Source organism: Lagenorhynchus albirostris, chromosome 6, assembly GCF_949774975.1.
Source record: "Lagenorhynchus albirostris chromosome 6, mLagAlb1.1, whole genome shotgun sequence".
NCBI classification, from domain to species: Eukaryota; Metazoa; Chordata; class Mammalia; order Artiodactyla; family Delphinidae; genus Lagenorhynchus; species Lagenorhynchus albirostris.
Genome location: NC_083100.1, coordinates 13,857,564 through 13,878,641, shown reverse-complemented (window position 1 = coordinate 13,878,641; position 21,078 = coordinate 13,857,564). Strand labels below are relative to the sequence as shown.

At 34.5% G+C, this 21,078-nt stretch overlaps 1 protein-coding gene across 4 annotated transcripts in view; it reads right to left on the bottom strand.

Moving 5' to 3' along the window:
- Positions 1-21,078, bottom strand: part of CUL3 (cullin 3) — a 96,830-nt gene that overhangs the window by 10,504 nt on the left and 65,248 nt on the right. For all 4 annotated transcript variants that reach the window (XM_060151960.1, XM_060151961.1, XM_060151963.1 and 1 more), the window contains 8 exons: positions 20,320-20,465; positions 19,401-19,577; positions 18,025-18,195; positions 17,299-17,406; positions 12,852-12,976; positions 12,157-12,253; positions 10,324-10,458; positions 2,568-2,754 (listed from right to left, as the gene is read on the bottom strand). In XM_060151960.1, the coding sequence (XP_060007943.1) occupies positions 2,568-2,754; positions 10,324-10,458; positions 12,157-12,253; positions 12,852-12,976; positions 17,299-17,406; positions 18,025-18,195; positions 19,401-19,577; positions 20,320-20,465 (1,146 nt within the window). The remainder of the gene's footprint in view (positions 1-2,567; positions 2,755-10,323; positions 10,459-12,156; positions 12,254-12,851; positions 12,977-17,298; positions 17,407-18,024; positions 18,196-19,400; positions 19,578-20,319; positions 20,466-21,078) is intronic.

The following is a 21,078-nucleotide window of genomic DNA, read 5'->3' as shown; positions in this document are numbered from 1 at the left end:
GTAAATCAGAAAGAGAAAAACAAATATATATTAACACATATATGTGGAATCTAAAAAAAAGGTAGACATAGAAAATGGACTTGAGGACATGGGGTGGGAGGGCGAAACTGGGGCAAAGTGAGAGTAGCATCGACATACATACACTACCGAATGTAAAATAGTTGGCTGATGGAAAGCAGCTGCATAGAACAGGGAGATGGGCTTGGTGCTTTGCAATGACCTAGAGACGTGGGATAGAGAGGATGGCAGGGTGGCTCAAAAGGGAGGGGATATGGGGACATGGCTAATTCACTTTCTTGTGCAACAGAAACTAACACAGTATTGTAAAGCAATTATACTCAAATAAAGAGCTATTTAAAAAAATATTTTAAAAAATGCTGTAGGAAATATATACATATATGAAGGGAGAGAGGGAGAGCACGAGGGTGGAAATAAGGGTGCTTGAGCAAATGTGGCAAAGTTTTAACGATTATCTATTAGAGCATTTTTCACTTTTCCTGCAGATGTGAAAATATATAAAATAAAATGGTGGAGGGAAAAAAACTTTTTAACAATCCACTTGGTTCATCTAAATCTGGTCACCTAAATTAATATACTCCAAGATAAATGGGAAGATTGTGGTGATACACACTGAATTATGATGTTTTTAAAAATGTGAGGGCAGGAGCTCACTCCCAGAGCCTAGCACAATACTCTCTGCATTTAAGAAGAGCATAACAAGGGTATGTGCTGTGTAAGTGGGTACCTAAGTATCTAGATGTATTAGGAGGAAAGGGACAGAGAAGGTGAGTGCTGGTGGTGGGGAAGGCTGTCAACTATAGAAATCACTGTAAAATACAACGAATCTAATTCTTTTCAAAGGTTGTGTTATTTGAGTAAATGCTTTTCAGTTTTTGCTTGAATGTCTATTACTGACCACAGTAAAAAGCAGCATAAGTAGGTAAGATCAGCCTCTCTGAATATTTGATTACGAGCCTGAGTACTTTTCAAAAAGGCAAACATGTATTTTGACAACTTTAAAAACACTATGTGGTCACAATACTTATCACCAGAGAGAAAATTTTAACTTCTACAAAATATCAGTAAGAGCCAAGATAATCTAAGCACCATTTCAAAATGAAAAACATTTTTCTTTACAGAATTTTACAGCTGAAAAGAACTTTAAAAGGTCATCGAGTCAAATTCTTCATCATGTACAACTATATTCCTATTTTAATCAGATCTAAAATACTATACACATACACTTAACACCAAAAATTAACAATCTATGAAGAAGACTATTTTTCTGATAATCACAATAATATCTGACAATATTTGCAGGACACGATGGAATCTTGCATTACAAAGACACTTATTTATTTAGGATAAAGCAGGGTGAGGCTGGGTATTTCATATATGTATCACCATATATCCTCCAAATCTGAGATTCAAGTAAGTCCTGATATCCAAAACCCATTTCTGCCCAAAACTATAGTCATATGTCTTGTACTGGGAGAAGAAGAAATTTTATTCCATGACCCTCCTTAGCACAGTTCTGTTTTATTTTTAATATACATCTGTGTCCCAAATATATGGATCAATTTTGGTGATGAAGATAAGATACAATGATAAGGTTTGCAATGATGGGACAAAGTAGTCAAGTCTGTAAAGAGAGACCACTCTGCTTTGAAAAGAATATCCAATTAGGGTCAAAAAGAAAAACAAAAGTATATTAAAATGTTCTTGAATCAATATACTCTGGCAATCAATTGTATATTTAACATTAAAATAATTTTAAAAAGACTATCTTTTATTAATATATAATGTAAAACCATTTTCAAATCAGAAAATTGTAGTCATTTAAAAAGTTAATCTTACGGTACAGACGTATTAGCTGTAATGGATAAACTAGCATTGGGAAGCTTACCTAATACTAGTTTTGAAACCAGGTAGCAAGCTACATTAGAGTTTTAAAAATCAGCAAAGGTAAAGTGCCTTTTTTCCTCCTTAAATGCATAGAAAATATACACCTTACATTGCTAAATATACAATAAGTAGGACGTTTACCATCAACCTAAAGAAAAGCTGTACCAAAATCTGTTCACAACAGGGTCATCACTGGTTTTAAGTTAGAGAGAGAATATGGGTTTTAAAATTTTGAAACTTAGAAAGTATTTATCAAATATAAATAGTTGCATTTAAAGATTAAATTTTAAATAGGTAACTCCCAATTTTGAGAAATTTGTAAATGCTTTAAAATAGACATCAATGACTATCAGTTAACCAGTTAAAAACAATTATAAATACTAATATGTTCATAAAATTATATTTCACTTGTAGAAAACCATATGGAAATAAATACTTGTTCACATTATGAATGACTTTTTTAAATGCTTACTGTACTTGGATTCAACTGCATTTTGACAGGAATACATATCAATAAAAGTGCTTTATTTCTTAAGCCTATACGTCATGCAGCACCAGAAAAGCATTACTTTTTAAAAAATAGAAATCCAACAATTAAGAATTGTTTTAGAAAGAAGAAATATATATAATTTTTTTAGAGAGAAAAATATAATTCCAGATACCTGTTTGAATCTTGACTCTGTGTAGTTTGGATGTGAACTGATCATTAACTGTAAATATGTGACCATTTTCTATTTCCTTTGACTTGGGTTCCTTTGTGAGAACCCGCTGTGTTGGTTTACCACAGGCGAGGGACTGCAGGGCTCTAACAAGTTCTCTTTCAGGGATATCTGTCTCTTGTTGGATTTCCTGAAATTTCATCAGATTAACATAATTAGATTTTTTGAAAGATTAATTAGTAAGTAAAATTGACGAAGCAGTAATTAGAGAGGTAATTCCATTAAATAATTTACAACAAAGAACTTCCTGACTATTATGACTCTAAAATCTCACTTATTTGAACAAATTAGAGAAAAAGGTAGTTCAAATTACAAAATACTGAGAAGACATGTACTTTTTGTTTCAGAGATATAAAGCGTAGTCTAAGAATGTCATCCAGCAGAGATTATTAAGGGACCTGCTTTAATATTTAGGTAAAAAACAAAGTATTAATCAACATATGATTGCTAATTTTATAAATACTCTACAATCATCCTCTCAAGTTTATCCATACTACTCTTTTGCTTAGCAACTTCTTTCCTAGAAATAATCAAAGTAAGAGTGACCTAAGGTCTTCCATCATACTACCAAAATTTACAATCCAAGTTGACCATTTTTACTGCCTGTATAATCAAATTAAGAAAAAAATTTTTTAAATACTTGGTAATTAATACTAAATATGAAAAGCAACATGAAATATGTTTTGAAGTGCAGGTGATAATTTTTGCTACATTATTATGGCATGAATAAAATGTAATACTGAAAAAAAAAGCAGTTCAGGAAAGAGTGAATCTGTAACTTTTAAATTATATTCTTTTTTTTTTTTTTTGTGGTACGCGGGCCTCTCACTGTTGTGGCCTCTCCCACTGCGGAGCACAGGCTCCGGACGCGCAGGCCCAGCGGCCATGGCTCACAGGCCCAGCTGCTCCGCGGCATGTGGGATCTTCCCAGACCGGGGCACGAACCCGTGTCCCCTGCATCGGCAGGCGGACTCAACCACTGCGCCACCAGGGAAGCCCTCATTATATTCTTTTTATGTCAATGGGACAGTAAGAGAATTGTACATGTATATGATTTAGTCCCTTCACATCTACAGTACTGTATGGTGCAGCAAATCTTCGTATTAGGATACATCATTTTGATTCACATTGTATAAAGATGTTTTTTTCTCAAAAGGAGCTTGGGAAGAGTGGGTATAAAGATGGTGTTATTCAGAGTATGTAACTGATCTGGAGAGAGTTGTTCTCCCTTTCACAAGTCTCTGAAGAACAGTTTAGGCTTTTCTAAAGGACTGTCAGGTAAGTGAAACTGAAAGAAATGTGACCTTTAGTGATGACGATGCATATTCCCTTGCTTCAAATGATCTCACCATGTCTACATACTTTAGACATATAAATGTTAATCCCACCATATTAAACAGGTGCTACTAATAATTAGAATGTTAACTGTAATTATTATGTACATGATAAAAGTGACTTATTTACATGTATTATTGTTTAACCATAGTCAAAGAACCGGAAATACCTTCTTAGGTGGTATTTTAACAACTACAGATCATTCCTAGAGGTAGCTACAGATCTTATTCAAATTACAACGGCGTTATGTCCTAATAAACTCATAGTACTGAATAAGCTGAAAATGCATTTAATGCGCGTAACCTACTGAACATCCTAGCTGAGCCTAGCCTACCTTAAACATGCTCAGAACACGTACCTTAGCCTATAGTTGGGCAAAATCATCTAACACAAAGCCTATTTTTTATAATGGTGTTGAATACCTCATGTAATTATTGAATATTGTACTGAAAGTAAAAATCAGAATGGTTGTATGGGTACAGAACGGTGATAAGTGTATCAGTTGTTTACTCTTGTGATCACCTAGCTGAGAGCTGCAGCTTGCTGATCCCAGCCTGGGAAAAGATCAAAATTCAAAGTACAGCCTCAACCGAATGCGTACTGCTTTGTGCCATCATAAAGTTGAAAAATCTTAAGTCAAACCACCATAAGTCAGGAAATGTCTGTACTGCAATTCAATGTTCATCCTTCTATGCCATTTTAAAAAATACATCTACATACACACATATACACACACACACACACACGAATACAAATACACATATACATGTATGTACATTAACATACTTACCTGTACACTAGTATCAGTGTTAAATATAAACAGGATCACACCATATGAATTCTTCCATTAATTTCTTGATGATTTTGCATGTTTGCATAACGACATTAAAGCTACAGGAATTCCATAGTACTGCTCTATCACAATATGGAGATTGAGATGGTATCCAATTTTGTGATGGAGCGTGCATTTCTGCCTGAGTACAAGAGCTAGGTTTCTGAAGCAGATTTCTAGAAATGTACTTGTTTCCTCAGAGTTATAAAGATTTTACAGACAGTGACAAACTGCCTTTCAAGTTTCTTAACTATTTAACTTCACAGCAGTTTCAAGTATTCATTCTCTCTACCTTCAAACAGAGAACTGGCTTTTTCTTTTGCCTATCTATTGGGCTAAAAATGTTATCTCATTATTTTAATTTGTACTTCTATAACCAATAGGAGAAAAAACCGTCTTTTTATGTTTACAAGATATCTGTAACTCTTCTTCTGTGCTTTATCTATTCGTATTCCTTCCACGTTTTTCTATTCAACTGTTTTTGTATTGATTTACTGGTGCTCTTTATGTATTACAGTTTTCAATACTCTTACTTGCTGTAAATAATTTCTCCTAGACTCTTTTTTTTTTTTTGGGGGGGGGGGTATGCGGGCCTCTCACTGTTGTGGCCTCTCCCGCTGTGGAGCACAGGCTCCGGACGCGCAGGCTCAGCAGCCATGGCTCATGGGCCTAGTTGCTCCACGGCATGTGGCATTTTCCTGGACCAGGGCACGAACCCATGTCCCCTGCATTGGCAGGCGGACTCTCAACCACTGCGCCACCAGGGAGGCCCTCTCCTAGACTCTTTATCTTCTCTTTTAACTTATTTCATCATTTACATGTTTTATTACTTTTTACTTGGTTAAATCTGTCAGTCTTTTTCTTTGTGGTTTATGTAACAGGCTTGAAAAAAGGCCTTACTTATATCACGCTTATCAAAATATTGTTTTTTTCTATTACATTTATAGATTTGTACTTACATCTACCTGGAATTTGATTTTACATTTGATATGACATATGGAACTAAGTTCGCCATACTATTCTCCTTCCATTCCCACAAATGAAGTAGCAGTTATTTTAATTTAGTTTATTAGAAATAGTAAATATATCGCATTCCAAAAACCTCTCTATATACTCATCTGTTTCTGGACTATTTTGTTCAAATGACCTATTTGTCTACACATGTTAAAAACAATTTTAACTTTGAGGTATGTCTGGGTATTAAGACATACTCCTTTCCCTCTTACTGGGCCTTCCCATCTCCCAAATCCCTGCCCCTCTTTGCCTATTCTTGTGCATTTTCTTGCCCAGATGAATTCTGGGATCAGCCTGTCAAGTTTCACAGAAAAGAAATCTTCCGCAGATTTGGACTGACATTTCACTGAATTTATAGGTGACTTAAAAAAAAAAAAAAGTCCTTTATAACACATAGCTTTCCCTTTCAGGTACATTTACCCTTCCATATTCTTTTCTTTTATTGCCTTTTTCGATTAAGTCTTCTACTTTTTGGGTTAGAATGATTCCTAGAAAGATTATGATTCTTATTAAAACATCCTTTTTCTCATGTCATTTTCAGATTAATTCTGATGTAGAGAAAAGTTGACTTACAGTAAGTATGATTTATAGAAAAACTTTTCAACCAAACTCTCATTTCTCAGTTGATTATTACAGCTGACAATCATACTGTCGACAAACTTTGTCAACTCCTGATATTTATAAATTTCATTCCTTTTTCTTTCCTAGTGTGTTAATTAGGACCTGCAGAACAAGGCTGGATAGCAGTAGTAAAGGCAGGTATCCTAAATTTTTCCTAACCTTAATGGGAAGGTGTCTAACATTTTACTACTAATTACTGTTTGCTTAGGTCTCTCATTTAAAGGTTAGGTCTCTCATTAGATACACCCATATGCCATTAGGCATTTCATTCTATTCTTAGGTGGCTAAGAGTCCCCCATCTGGAAATAAGAAGTGGGGACTGACTCTTCTCATGTGCTTTTTGCACATTTGTGGAAATCATTGATTTTCTCCTTGAAATGATGTCTGGTAATATAGCAGGTGATCAGTTAATTTTATTATTATTATAAAATCTCAGTAACTATCTGTTAACAAATTCCTTCTTTGTATTCCAGGAATAAACCCTGTTTGGACAGAGTGAATTATTATTTCAATAGACTGCTGAATATAACTTGCTAATAATATTTTACTTAAGATTTGTGTATTTATTTTGAATAACCTATAGCTTCCCTTTCTTTTTTGTATTTTCCTTGTTCAGTTTTAGTAATAAGGTTATGCCAGCCTCAGATATTTCCCAAGAACAATTTGTGTATTTTGCTTTCTGAGTTTAAAGTTCCCTGTATAGCTTTCAATTTTAATTTGCTAATTGTGTTATTCAAATCTTCTATATCCCTCTTTTTTTATCATATAGTCAATCAGTACACTTGTAAGGGATTTCTGTAACTGTGGAATTGTCTATTTCTCCTTGTACTTCCAACCATTTTCCTTCATATATTGTTATGCCACATTACTGACATAAGTTCTCGATGAAATATCAATTACCACTGCTGTTTAATGGTTTTCTATTCAAATTCTGTCTGACATTAATTTTGCTACTGTCTACAATTAGCTTTTATATTTCAGACTCATTCTCAGAAATTTTTGAAAAGTATAATAAAGAACATTCAGAAAAATGTATTAATATCCATACCTCTTTCAAAAATTAAATGCTATTACTAAAAATCTAAGGTACAGATTACCACTATATGTATTTCCGTATTTTAGCTGTTCTAAATCACAATACGGACTTCATTCCAAAAACTATATAAAAAGAGGAAAAAGCCTGAGTAGCCTGACTACTATGGATTAAATGTGACACTACAATAAATGTCACCTTTCGTAGGCAGTTTCCAAGATGGCCCACAATGATCCTGGTATGTTTTAACCTTGTGTGGTCCCCTCACTGCACCAGGGCTGACTTGAGTGACCAACAAAATAAGGAAGTGACGATGCGTGACTTCCAAGGCTGGGTCATAAAGGCACTGCAGGTTCTTCCTGGGTCTCTTGGATCGCTTGCTCTAGGGAAAGTTAGCCACCAGGAGGCAAGGACAATCAAACAGCCATGTTTGGTAAAGCCCATGTGGAGAGAAACTAAGACCTCTTACCAACAGCCAAAACAAACTTGCCAGCCACGTGGAAGAAGGCTCATACCGATAGCATTTTCCAGCCCTAGACAAACATTAGACAACTGAAGCCCCAGCTGACATCTTAAACTCACGAACGAGTCCAAGCCAGAACCACCCAGAAAGCCCCTCCTGAATCCCCAACCCACAGATACCACGAAAGATAATAAACTGTTAGTGGTTGTTTTAAAACATGAATTTGAGACCTGTTGTGTAGCATTAAATAATGAATACACCATCTTACTGAACTTATAAAGAAAGAATATTCAAAGATAAGAGATCAGCTTCCTTTAGTAATTACTATAGTTAAATACTTTTAACTGTCTCCTCTAATTTGTGGCAATTTCTGTAAAAGAGATGTCTAACAAAACTTATGCGGCAGACTGACTATAAGCACATAGTGTGAGTAAAGACAAAAAACTTCATGTGCCTTTTCACTATTCCCTGGTTTGAGATGCAAGCAGCCAGAAGGTTTTGGAGCCATAGGAATGGCATTTTACATACGCCACTTATGCTCAGGCTTCTGGTTTGTGACTTAGCTAAAATTTAAAATATTACAGGAATTTTCTACTTAATTTTACCTTCTACCTAAATCACTGCTCACTAGCCTCACTGATCGCAAGCTGACTGGGACGAGAAAAGGAAGCTTGAACCACTAAAATTACTAGCAATTCCAATAATGGCTTAAGAAAATCAATTTATGTTTTTGTTTATCCCACTATTTTTGCCAGCTCTTTATAAAGTAGGACTCTGAAAACCAACTGCAGCATTTATCAAGTAGCTTATTTTGTTTAAAATATATTATCCATGAGAACAGCAGATTAAAACATCCAAGCTGTTAAAGATAATTCAATTCCACCTGTCTGACAAGGCTTACAATATTTGGGTAAGGTACTCAATACTTACTTAATCAATATTCTTTAGAACTCAATCACATTTAACTTGTGCTTGAAACTTAAAGTTATTCCCTAGGTAAAACACGCCTGGAAATTTATAAGAGCAAAACCTCTTGGCTTAGCCACTGACCTAAAAATAAAACACTTACGTTTCAAAATATTTCCTTGAGGTATATCACATAAAAACAGTCATCTCTTAACTATTTATCATCATCACAAAAAGGGAATATGGAGATGAGTATTAAAATAGGCCTAGAATTTAATCTTGCTCTTCATTTCAAACTTAAACTTATTTCTTCCTATATTCATTCACCTATGTCTGAAAATTGATTTTCAGTTAAGTATAAATATGGCTATAATTCTACAGCTTTTTAAAATATTCATTCCTTATCTTTAAACTTACTAAAAATCACATGATCTTCATTTCAACTCCAACCTACTCATCAAAGGTATGGGAAAAGACTAAATGAATTTAATTCAATCAAATCATGACTTAATGGGAGAAATAAAAAGTATATTATAATATATATACTCTAAGAAAAAAAAAGAAAGTTGACACTATCAAAATAGTGTAAAATTAGCATAAGGATAGACATAGAAATTAATGAAATAGATCAGAGTGTGCAGAAATAGACCCACATACATATGGTCAACTGAATTTTTTTTTTTTTTTTAAATAAAGGGCTCAAAGTAATTCAAAGGGAAAAGACTAGTGTTTTGGACAAATGATGCTGAAATGAACAACTGAATACCTATGTGTGGGGAGGAAATAATTCTTAATCCTTACCTCTAACCATACCAAAAAAATTAACTTGAAATTGATCACAGGCCTAAATGTAAAAGCTAAAACTATAAATCACTTAGAAGAAAATCTTTGCAAACTTGGGATAGCCAATAATTTCTTAGATAGGATATCAAAAGCATGAACCATAAACATAAAAAAGTGGCCACTGGACTTCGTAAATATTAAAAAGTTCTGCTCTTCAGAATATAACATTAAGAAAATGAAAAGTCAAGTGACAGACTGTGAGAAAATATTCACAGAACATAGATTTGATTTGATGAAGGATTTGTATCCAGAATTTGTAAAGAACTTTTAAAAAACCCGATAAAGATATGAACAAAGAATTCACCAAACAAGACATATAAGTGGCATATGAACAAATAAAAAATGCTCAATGTCATTATTAGTCAAGGAAAGAAATTAAATCCACAATGTATACGTACAATTACACACCAGCTAAAATGGCTAAAATTTAAAAGACAATACTAAATTTTGGAGAGGATGTGGGGCAACGAGAACTCTCCTACACTGCTGGCAGTAATGTAAAATGGTAAAAATCACTTCGGGATGCAGTTTGGCAACTTCTTTAAAAAGTTAAACATATAGCTCTATTCACTACAGTCTAGATCTGAGAACAACCCAAATGCCGGGTGAGAATCAGAAACAATTGGTTAAAATTCACATAACCAGTCCATACCTCAAATGTGTATTTTTCTCTATTATTGAAGAGCATTAATATGGTCATCTGGAAAGTGGAGACTTGCAATATATGCTTCCGCGTATTAGAGCCAGTTACTTGTGCCCCTCCAACACCAACTTCAGATCCATCTTCCTGTTTAATTTTTTAAATATAAAAATAGAAACAAGATATAATTATCTCCTAGTAACTTTAACAGTATATTTGAAAAATAAGTTCTGTAATGCCCAACCTCCCCTTAACAAAATGATATAAACTCATTCCTATATAAAAAGGAAATGTTATTTTAAAAGTGTACGTGTAAATATGTGTGTATACATACACACAAAGTCTTTATTTAGGACTGTCCCATTTTTTTCCATTATGAACATTTTAATGTATCTGAGCAAGTAATGAGTAATTCCTTATATTTATAACTAAAATTATGTTAACAGTACACAATGGGATAATAATGGACTTATAAGATGCTACTGCCATTATACTACTACCCTAAAGTAGTATTAGGTTTCTTTCTGTGTGGTCTGATCATGGTAAGAGTTCAAATAATAGCATAGGATGGGAAGAAAAAACATCTGCCATCCTTAAAGCCTATTCCTGCTCTATGATTTAGAAGTACAAAGTAGAAATTCAGTCCTCAATAATTAACATATGAATTATGTTTTTAAAACCTACTGATCTGTGTAATAAAACCTCAAAAGATAACATGATTATTTAGGAAAAAACCCTCTCCTTTAAAACAGAAACAAGAAAGCAATAATTAAAAGCTGAGTTCTTTAGTATGCATCCTTGACCTTCCCACTTACAGTTAAATATATAATAGTGTCAAACATTATTCAACTAACTGAACTCTAAGGACTATTTCCCACTTCATTAAATATAAAAATTAGAACATGTATATAGGCATCTTCAACAATATTAAAAAAAAAACTTTGGTATTGCAGTGACAAGTAAGATTTTAATTAAAATATTTAATGAAACTGTTACTTGCTGCCAAGATGACAACTTAGGTATTTTAATGTTTTTTAGAAGCTTTTTATTATTTTGCCATTTTAAGCCAAATGACCCTGATTTGATTTATACCAAGCAATGAAGTAGATTATTACTCTAAACCTCACAATTTTACATATAAAAAAGCAATTACTTCTTTAAATGAAGGCACTTCTCTAATGTATTTTTTTTTTTTTTTTTTTGCAGTACGCGGGCCTCTCACTGTTGCGGCCTCTCCCGCTGCAGAGCACAGGCTCCGGACGCGCAGGCCCAGCGGCCACGGCTCACGGGCCCAGCCGCTCCGCGGCACGTGGGATCCTCCCGGACCGGGGCACGAACCCGCGTCCCCTGCATCGGCAGGCGGACCCCCAACCACCGCGCCACCAGGGAAGCCCCTGTATTGTTAATTTTTAAATAATCACTTTAGCAACATTTTGTACATTTCACAAATCTTACGTGTTAGCTTTCCCGGTTTCAATTTATTGGAAATAAGGATTATAGGAGACTGAGAATTTTGAAAAGGAACTCATGGCTTTGTATGCCCTCAAATCCATTATTTTATGCAATATTATCTCAAATCTAATCTTATAAATAAAACATGTAATTATATTATTTATTCCATAAGGAAGGCTACTGGTAGAGTCTTCATATTGTCAAATGAAGTTAGCAACTAAGGGAACAGAAATCAATAAATCAAAGCCGAAGTTTCCCTCTTTTTAATATTTGAAACAGGTAAGGAAATAAAAGAAATAAATAATTTATCTAAGTCAACAAAAATCACAAATCACTTCTGCAGACTAATTTTAAGTTACTTAATAAAAATACCTTCAAACTATTAATATTTACCTTTTTAACTGGTCCATAAAAGGTGGCATTGAGATCTGCAGAACCCATATGATGTTGGAGTGTGAGCTGTCGACCACTGTGTTTGGCTAAGTAAAACCTTCAGCAAATCAAACCAGGTTTTTGAGAATCATGTAATTTATATATGTGAAATTATAAACTACCAACCCTTAACAAACATATATGCAAGGGAGACTTTAAAAGCTAAACAAAACCTTAGGAATCAAGTTCAGTTCCAATTTTTTTTTTTTTACAGAAAAGAAGCCCTAAATAAGGGGTGGGGGTGGCTGGGTGGGAAAGAGACCTAAGAAACTTAGCTAGATATTAAGTGATAAAGGTAGCACACTAAGTACTTTCCACCAGTACATTTATTTGCCCCTGGCTGCTGCTCAGCCACCGCTGTTTATATGACCTCCTTTCTCCACAGTTAACCCAATAAGCAAGTCACCCCAAGCTAGTGTCAGACATCAACAATACAAAATATACTCCTAACCATGCACTAATGCTGAAGAAAGCAGATTGATATTCCTCTGAAAAGTTTATGCAATTCATCCTTACATATTAAATGCATAAAGGATAACATGAGATTTAAAAAATGGAGTATATACCCCTTCAACTGGGGACACTACTGAATGCTCAAATTTATCTAAATTCTGGACAATTTGTACTTAGAAATACAAAGTCTCATCTACATTTACCTTCTGAATATCTCAAAAGCATGTCTTGGTGCTGGTGGGATGTTGCACTTTGGTGTGGCTGACTGAGTGGGCCAATAACCTGTTGTGAGCACCCGAACTGTGAGATCAACACCACCTAAAGATACCTGTGGAAAAGAGAAGAAAATGTTCCCCCCTAATTAGCTAGGATGTGTTATCTGTTCCATACAGACACTGTGTTAGAGTTATCAAAGTAGTTATCTCCATATCCAACATTCAGCAAATAAAACACATCTTCTTAAAAGTTACACTCATCCAATGTTTTCCTAATTTTAACTATCCTGGCACATTTATAATTATTGCTTAAGATGCTGAATTTACAAAACTGATCAAAGTTCCTAGCATATGAACAAAGTCTTACTGGTGTCATTGAAAAGTACAGAGATTTTGGTCCTCAAGATATTTTTCAGATAAAATGTCAAGGGGCCATTATCAGTATCATTTTAGGGAAAATTCTAGAATAATACCTTTCATCTCAGCTTTTAAACATTTTTACCATCTTAACACAGAAACAACACATTTCTAATATCCCAGTCACATTTCAACTATATTGACCATAACCTCCATGCTTTCACATGCAGCTCACATTCTATCCTCTGTCCTCTGCATAGGACACTAGATCCAGTTCTACACAGCAGGTGCTCTATAAGCATTTGCATAATGTTTGACTACCTCTACAAAATATATGCTAGCATTACCATCACAATTAGATATTTTTTCTTTTTAAATAAATTACAATTTTAAGAAAACAAAAATAAAACACATCAACAGAAATTCTAAAGGGGGAAATATCTTTATTTTTAATATTCACAGCTTGTTTTAAACCATTATTCCATTTTTATGTAACCTGGATGATTTAGTGATAGAAATTCTTTAAAGAGAAAAACGAGTTTATAAATATCAAGAAGTATTCCACACTCAGATTTCTTCATAAATATCTAATAAATGATTTACTCTATTTTAAAGAAACTGAATCCAGAAATCTCACATGACACATAGGAGAGATGATCACAGCAGACTCTTAGATGATGAATGGAGAAGGGGCTGAGAACTGTCTGTACACTTGTAATTGGGAAGGGGGTCACAACTTGGTTCAATCCACCCAAGACAATGAAGTCTTTCATCTCTTTTCCCATATCTCCACGTCTTGCTCCCTAATCTTCAAGTCTTTCCTCAAAATGTCGTTTTTTAAAGGAGGCCTTCCTCGACCACTCTTCCTTGCTACAGATTTCCTCTATATCTCCTATCACCAGCTAAGGTGCTATGTAATTACTTATCTTGTTGATCATCCGTCTCCCAGATTGGAAAGTAAGCTCCAACATGGCAGAGATTTTTGTCTATTCTCTGCTGTATAACCAGTGCCTAGAAAAACGCTTGGCACAGAAACAATGAGTTATTTGTTAAATTAAAAAAAGAAAAAGAGGGCTTTCCTGGTGTCGCAGTGGTTAAGAATCCGCCTGCCAATGCAGCGGGCATGGGTTCGAGTCCTGAGCCGGGAAGATCCCACATGCCAAGGAGCAACTAAGCCCGTGCGCCCCAACTACTGAGCCTGCGCTCTAGAGCCTGTGCTCCACAACAAGAGAAGCCACCGCAATGAGAAGCCCGCACACTGCAACGAAGAGTAGCCCCCCGCTCACCACAACTAGAGAAAGCCCGTGCACAGCAACGAAGACCCAATACAGCCAAAAATAAATAAATAAATAAATAAAATTTATTAAAAAAGAAAAAGAAAAAGAACCTCAAGGAACTATTACTCTAATGGTTTGGACCTTTTCTTTCTACCTCTCTTAGTAATATATATATATATATTTTGCGGTATGCGGGCCTCTCACTGTTGTGGCCTCTCCTGTTGCGGAGCACAGGCTCTGGACGCGCAGGCTCAGCGGCCATGGCTCACGGGCCCAGCGGCTCCGCGGCCATGTGGGATCTTCCCGGACCAGGGCACGAACCCGTGTCCCCTGCATCGGCAGGCAGACTCTCAACCACTGTGCCACCAGGGAAGCCCCTCTTAGTAATACTTTTAAACCATTCAGCTTATTTTCCAAGATAGCACATGCCAGGGACAAGTACACAGAAACAGAGGTACCAGAAAAGTCTGTCTGGATGTGATATGATTTGCTGATATAAATAAACAGAAATACGATAGCAAGGTGGTTTTCCTGTTCCTATCCCCATTAAAAAAGTAAAACACAGGAAAGAAATGCACACTTAAATTTCCCTCAGCATAATAAATATGACTTATCTAATAAAATATACAAGTATTTAGCATTTTAAGAAAAGTACTTGTTAATATGACTTCTGAAAGTAAACAGAAGAGTCATTCTCTTGGTATATTTAAACAGGCCAAGAACCTTCAAGAAAGTTACAGAGAATTATCTGAGGATTGATGATGTTTTAAAAGGGTTCCAAGATTTCAGAAAGTTCAAGATTTGTTTTGATTCCTCTGTCACTTTTCATCAAATCTTTCTAATGAAGATTAAGGCTTAGGAGACGTAAAGCTTAAGATCCTTAGTTTAAACAATTACAAAATAGCCAATAATTGCATGCGAATAATGGCCTTACAAAGTGAAAGCTGCAACCAGATTAGCAGATATACAACTTTGAACATCTTGATAAGTACTCTACTTACTGGGATAACAAATTATGAAACAAATATTCCACCATAAAGTGCAGGATATATCTGAATAATCAAAATGAAAGAACAGAAAATGCACAACTTCGTAACAATAGAAAATAACAAAAGCAAACAATCTGATGAAATGATCACGTTGAACAATCATTCCCTCTTTTTTAAAAAGTGCAAGAGAGTGGTCGAGAGTAAATAAAGACCGTAATTTTCTTATCAAAATGCCTTCAACTACCACAGATAAGGTAAATAGACAGCTAAAAAAATAGTAAGGGTTCTGGACCCATCCGGGAACATTCCTTTACATGGTTTCAATACAGCATTTATTCAGACCAGGTTATCTCCTTATAGCTCTTAAATATGTGTAACATTAGTGGAAGAAAAACAAAACAAAAAATGTACCATATGAAAATATGATTTTATCAATGCATTAGACAGAATGAAGCACAAATCCCTGAACAATCTAAAAGAGAAAAACATCTAGGATAATCACATTATTCAGTCCCTGCCCACTCAAATTTCTATTTATCACAGAGTCTATCTTTCCTGCTCTCAGCCTTTCTCCACTGTAAACATCCGAGGCAAATCACACAACTATTTATAACAAAGAGGAAACAGAAGTCCCTCTGAGTCAGAATGTCTTAATATATATAAATGTCCATTTCTACAGAATCAGGTATTTTCACATATTTTGTTTGTGATGAGACCTATGGGACCAGTAGAAGTGATGATCTTATATTTAAATATCAAAGAAAAGACCTCCAATTTTTTTTTAAATGGTTGTGACATGTCTTAATTATGAAGTAGTATACTGTCAGTTGAGAGAGAAAACATTAAAGAAAAAATGTGGAGTTCTCTAAACTTAAAGTTACAGTTGAAAAACAGTTTAAAAAAAAAAGGAGAGAAGGGAAAATTCTGAACTTCATTAAACCCCACTCAATCTTCACAAAACCCCACTGGACTCCAAGGCCATATAAGTTGCAGCTTACTGCCTTCTGGGAATCACAATACAAAACCACATTTATAACACACTAGCATCAGTGTTTTTATACTCAGTTCACCCTCCACCGACCCTGAGGATGTCAGGCCCATTTATCCTGACATTTCAGATGAATAAGAATACTGACGTACAGGAAAATCAGGTAACAATTCTAAGATAGCACCATCCTGGGGTAAAGTAAAAGGAAGAGCATTAAAACTCAGTAAGCTTGCCTAAGCCTGGTATTCTTTCCCTAACCTAAAAATGGTTATAACAGCAGAATCACTATTTATTAAATTTTCAGTATATTCCTTCAAGTGGGGAAGATAAACTAAGTTTTATAAGAATAAGAAAAAATATTTTAAGATTAATAGTTAGAAAAAGAGGTTATATGGGAGAAATAATTTTTAAAGCACTCACAGACAATACATATGTTGTCACTAATGGCATTTGAAGAAATGACATGGGGTGGGGGGAAGGAGAAATTGGGAGACTGAGATTGACATATACACACTACTATATATAAAATAGATAACTAATAAGAATCTGCTGCATAGCACAGGGAACTCTACTCAATACTCTGTAATGGCCTATATGGAAAAAGAATCTAAAAAAAAAAAGAGTGGATATATGGTATGTACAACTGATTCACTTTGCTGTACACCTGAAACTAATATAACATTGTAAATCAACTATACTCCATAAAAGTTTTTAAAAAAATAAATAACACCAGCAATTCAGTTATCTGATTGGATGAAAATGCCCATTACAGAAGACTTTACATAAACACATTTACATAAGTAGAAATTAATGAAGAATCTTACCCCAGTGGCCTGTAGATGTTGCCTGAACTCATCCATAGTTGTGTTTGAGATGCTCATATCCCTAAACATTCCTTCCAGTTTTGATGTGAATTGACATCCACATTCAGTCTGTGGAAGAAAAACAAATATACACAAATAAATGATGGATTTTACTATTAGAAAATGTACAAAGAAACTCTTCCATGTTACTGTCATCCTTCCTAAATCTTTCCAATAGTTGTTCTATGTCTGTGGATACCAACTTCAGTGTCATTAAGACTAATCCAAGAATTTTATTTTAAAATGCAAATTCCCAGACTCTCTGAGATTCCCATAAACCTCACTGAAGGCAGTGCTCAGAACTCTTATGTTTTCAGCAAGAAACACTCATATCAGGTGATATGGGTACAAGTAGTCTGTGGACCACACTCTGTGAAACAGAACTATATGGTGATATTCCCTTTATTGTTTCCCTTGTACTAATCCTCCCCCAGATCTCCATGAATGAATGTATCTGCCACACCAAGAGAAATTCCAGCACACTGTGAATGTCCCAGAACTTGAACAAATCTAAGTACAGCCTGCTCAAAAAAATCTAGTTTTATTAATTTAGAGAAATAAGTATTTTAAATCAATTAAGTATTTCCCAGTCACATGTTGCTGGTGCTCAATTATGTGATAATCATTAGTGACGTGCACTCCAATCCATCTTTTTTTTTTTTCCATTCCATCTTAAATACACCTTACCTTTAACTTAGAAATCATATTTTTTTCAGAGTCATCAGAAACACTTTTATTTGTGAGAAGTCTCCTTGCCAAGTGTTGTTTATAGTAACGTTCAAATACATCTTTTTCTTGCATAAACCTAAAAAGGACCATTGCCTTATCCAATATTGTTTCTACTTCTTGTTCTGTTAGCTGCAAACCATTGAAAAGACAATTTAACAATTACACAATTTTAGTTCTACAAAAACAGCATCACAGTTCATCAATAGTTTAAAAACACTGTTTGATAACAAACATAAACATCTGGTTGAGATATGTCAGAAGGAGGGATCTAGTGCGAGAAAGTGCCTCCTACTTTATCTAGTAGCACGACTCTTAAATCCTCATCTAGTGCAGCATTAATCAGGGGCTGGAATGGAGTTCCACTCCCTAGTGGGCTACCTCTGAAAGGGAGGCATGAAGTGATACATGGCTGGATTAAAGGATGACTGAGAACAGAAGAAATGAAATTTTAATCACATAAAAGAATTTTACCATGCCCTTGCATAGTATCTAGGCAGAAACTTACATGGCCAAAAGACAGGTATTTTTATATAAGCTCATTCAAAATCTAAATTGTGCAACCAGAACGGTAATAATTTGTTATGATTCCAAAAGTAAAAAGGACTCTTGCCCCTAATCTTTTAAATAAGGGCAAGATGATACTGTGGCAGGTTGTATTAAGCTTATATTAAAAATATGGTAGACTACTCAGCTGTGTACTTTCTATTTGGTGCCCTTAGTAATCTTCCTCTTATTTGTTTCTTTGTTATAGCTACCTATTTGTTGCTTTGCCCTTCTGTCTCACAAATCCCAAGATGAAGTCAAGAAGACCAATTCACGTGTGATCACAATCTGCTTATTTTGATTTTCTGTGCTGGAGTGAGCTTCCAAGATCCCAGATATATTATAAAGGCTTGAAACTGAGCTTCCATATATGCTTTCAAACTATTTTCTGATACCTATTCTAGTCTGTGCCTTCAAATTTTTGGCACTCAAGTATTGTTTGATACGTAACCCCCAGAACCAGGTGACAGCAAGCAACATTCTATGTGCCACATGGATAGCTGTATTCTAGTTCCTTATTATCTCTATAGCATATCTAACCCTCACAATCTCAAGTCTATGGATGTGTAGTTGTTTTTGATGCCAGTTACACATTCAATGAAATGTCAAAGTACTTTTGACCATTTCAAATACTTGAAACAATCCTTTCAAATATCACAGTGCACATTTAAGCACAGCAAAGGAGGACTGTTTAATTTTATATCTATAAAATTCCCTAATTTTATATTTTATTTCCTAATTTTATATCTACAAATAAAACTTAATATATTTTCAAATGCATTAATACTTACCCCTTTGACTCCCTTTTTCAGCTTATCATCAATAAATAATGAGAGGTATTCAGGGGACCTGGAGTTGAGGTTGAGAAAATACTCAAAGTCACCCGCAATAGTTTGTTTAAAGAGCCGGTCGTTATTAAACGATTCCTGGAGGAAGCGATCAAACCTACTCTTCAGATCCAATAAGCCCTTCCAAATAAAAACAAAGAAACTTAGGATACATTATAATAACTTTTCTATAAACAATACATGTGTAACTACACACGTTTAACTTTGCTGGTAATAAATGTGTGCATTCAGTGTTAAACTTACAGATTCTATATTGCTATTTTCAAGCCTGTTTCTAAGCCTGTTAAAAATGTCAGTGGTGAGAGAAGTATTCTATCTTCCATTTATGTACTATTCTATTAAAGATGAACCAAAGATTCTCCTCACTTTTTCTCCCCACCTTCCTCTATCTTGACTGAATGGGTGAGCCTGAGAGAAAATTAGCTTTAAAAATACATAGAGAAAGCTTATTCATATTAAAATACGAAAAACTTGAGAGCGTAATATATTTGTTGTACTGCTTGAAAGCAAAATATCTTGAACCAAAAAGTCACTAAAACACAGTTATTTTTTCTTGAACACACTAAGATAGTATATGAACTCTAAAGCATACAAAAAAGTAGAAAGAACTTTCATTCTTGAGACTATTTAAATAGACTTCTTCATCAGACAAGCTCATAAATGAAAAGAAGTGGGTGAGTTTGTATCCCTGATATAAATATACATGCTTTCCAAAATTCTAAAATATTTAGGATAATTACATATTAATTTACCACTGGAAAAATTAAGTCAGAAATACATACTACATAGCTTTGTAAAAGTGACCTTTTTAGCACTTGTCAAAATTACTTTATGATAAAGAGAATCTTCTGTATTTACTCACCTGGATATAGTCAACGGGATTCTTTCCTTCTCCTTCCTCAGAAACAAGGGCTTTACCTTGTTCCCTCAAGTAGGAACTCATACACTCACACATTGTTTTCAAACCATTTGGCACACGACTAAATAACTTGTACATGCAAGCAAGGTCTGCAATCAGAACACACACACAAATTGGCTACATTAAAAATTAAGAAAAGAAATTTGAATCCCTGTTCATGCTAATTTGCGATACTTAAAGAAGCTTATTTCTCCATTATGATCATTTGCTGACCACATGAAAAACTATTAAAAAAAAAAAAACCCCAGGAAAACAGGGAAAAAAAGCTAGTTAATGGTTATTATTGCTATTTACAAAATACGTCTTACAGATGAGATACTTTAAAAGCATCAATAAAATGTCATAGCAAATTTTAGTTTACATGGAAGAGATGTCCAAACAGCATAATAGTCACAAAAAATGAAAACTGAAGTTTTGAGTTCCTACATAATTTAGCCTATATAATTCTAATCTAGAATCTAGTTAATACTGCAAAACAACTGTCAAAAGGATAACTTTAACTGTGGTATACCTGGCAGTTAATGTAATAAAGAAGAAATTTAAAAACAAATTAAAGTCTTACAGATAATTTTTAAGTATATCTGTCTCAAAAGTTCAAATGACAACCATGACAACAAATAAAATTAAATATACTAGGATTTATTTCATTACACATCATGGTAAAATTCATGTGAAATTTACAGCATAAATTCCTATTCTTTA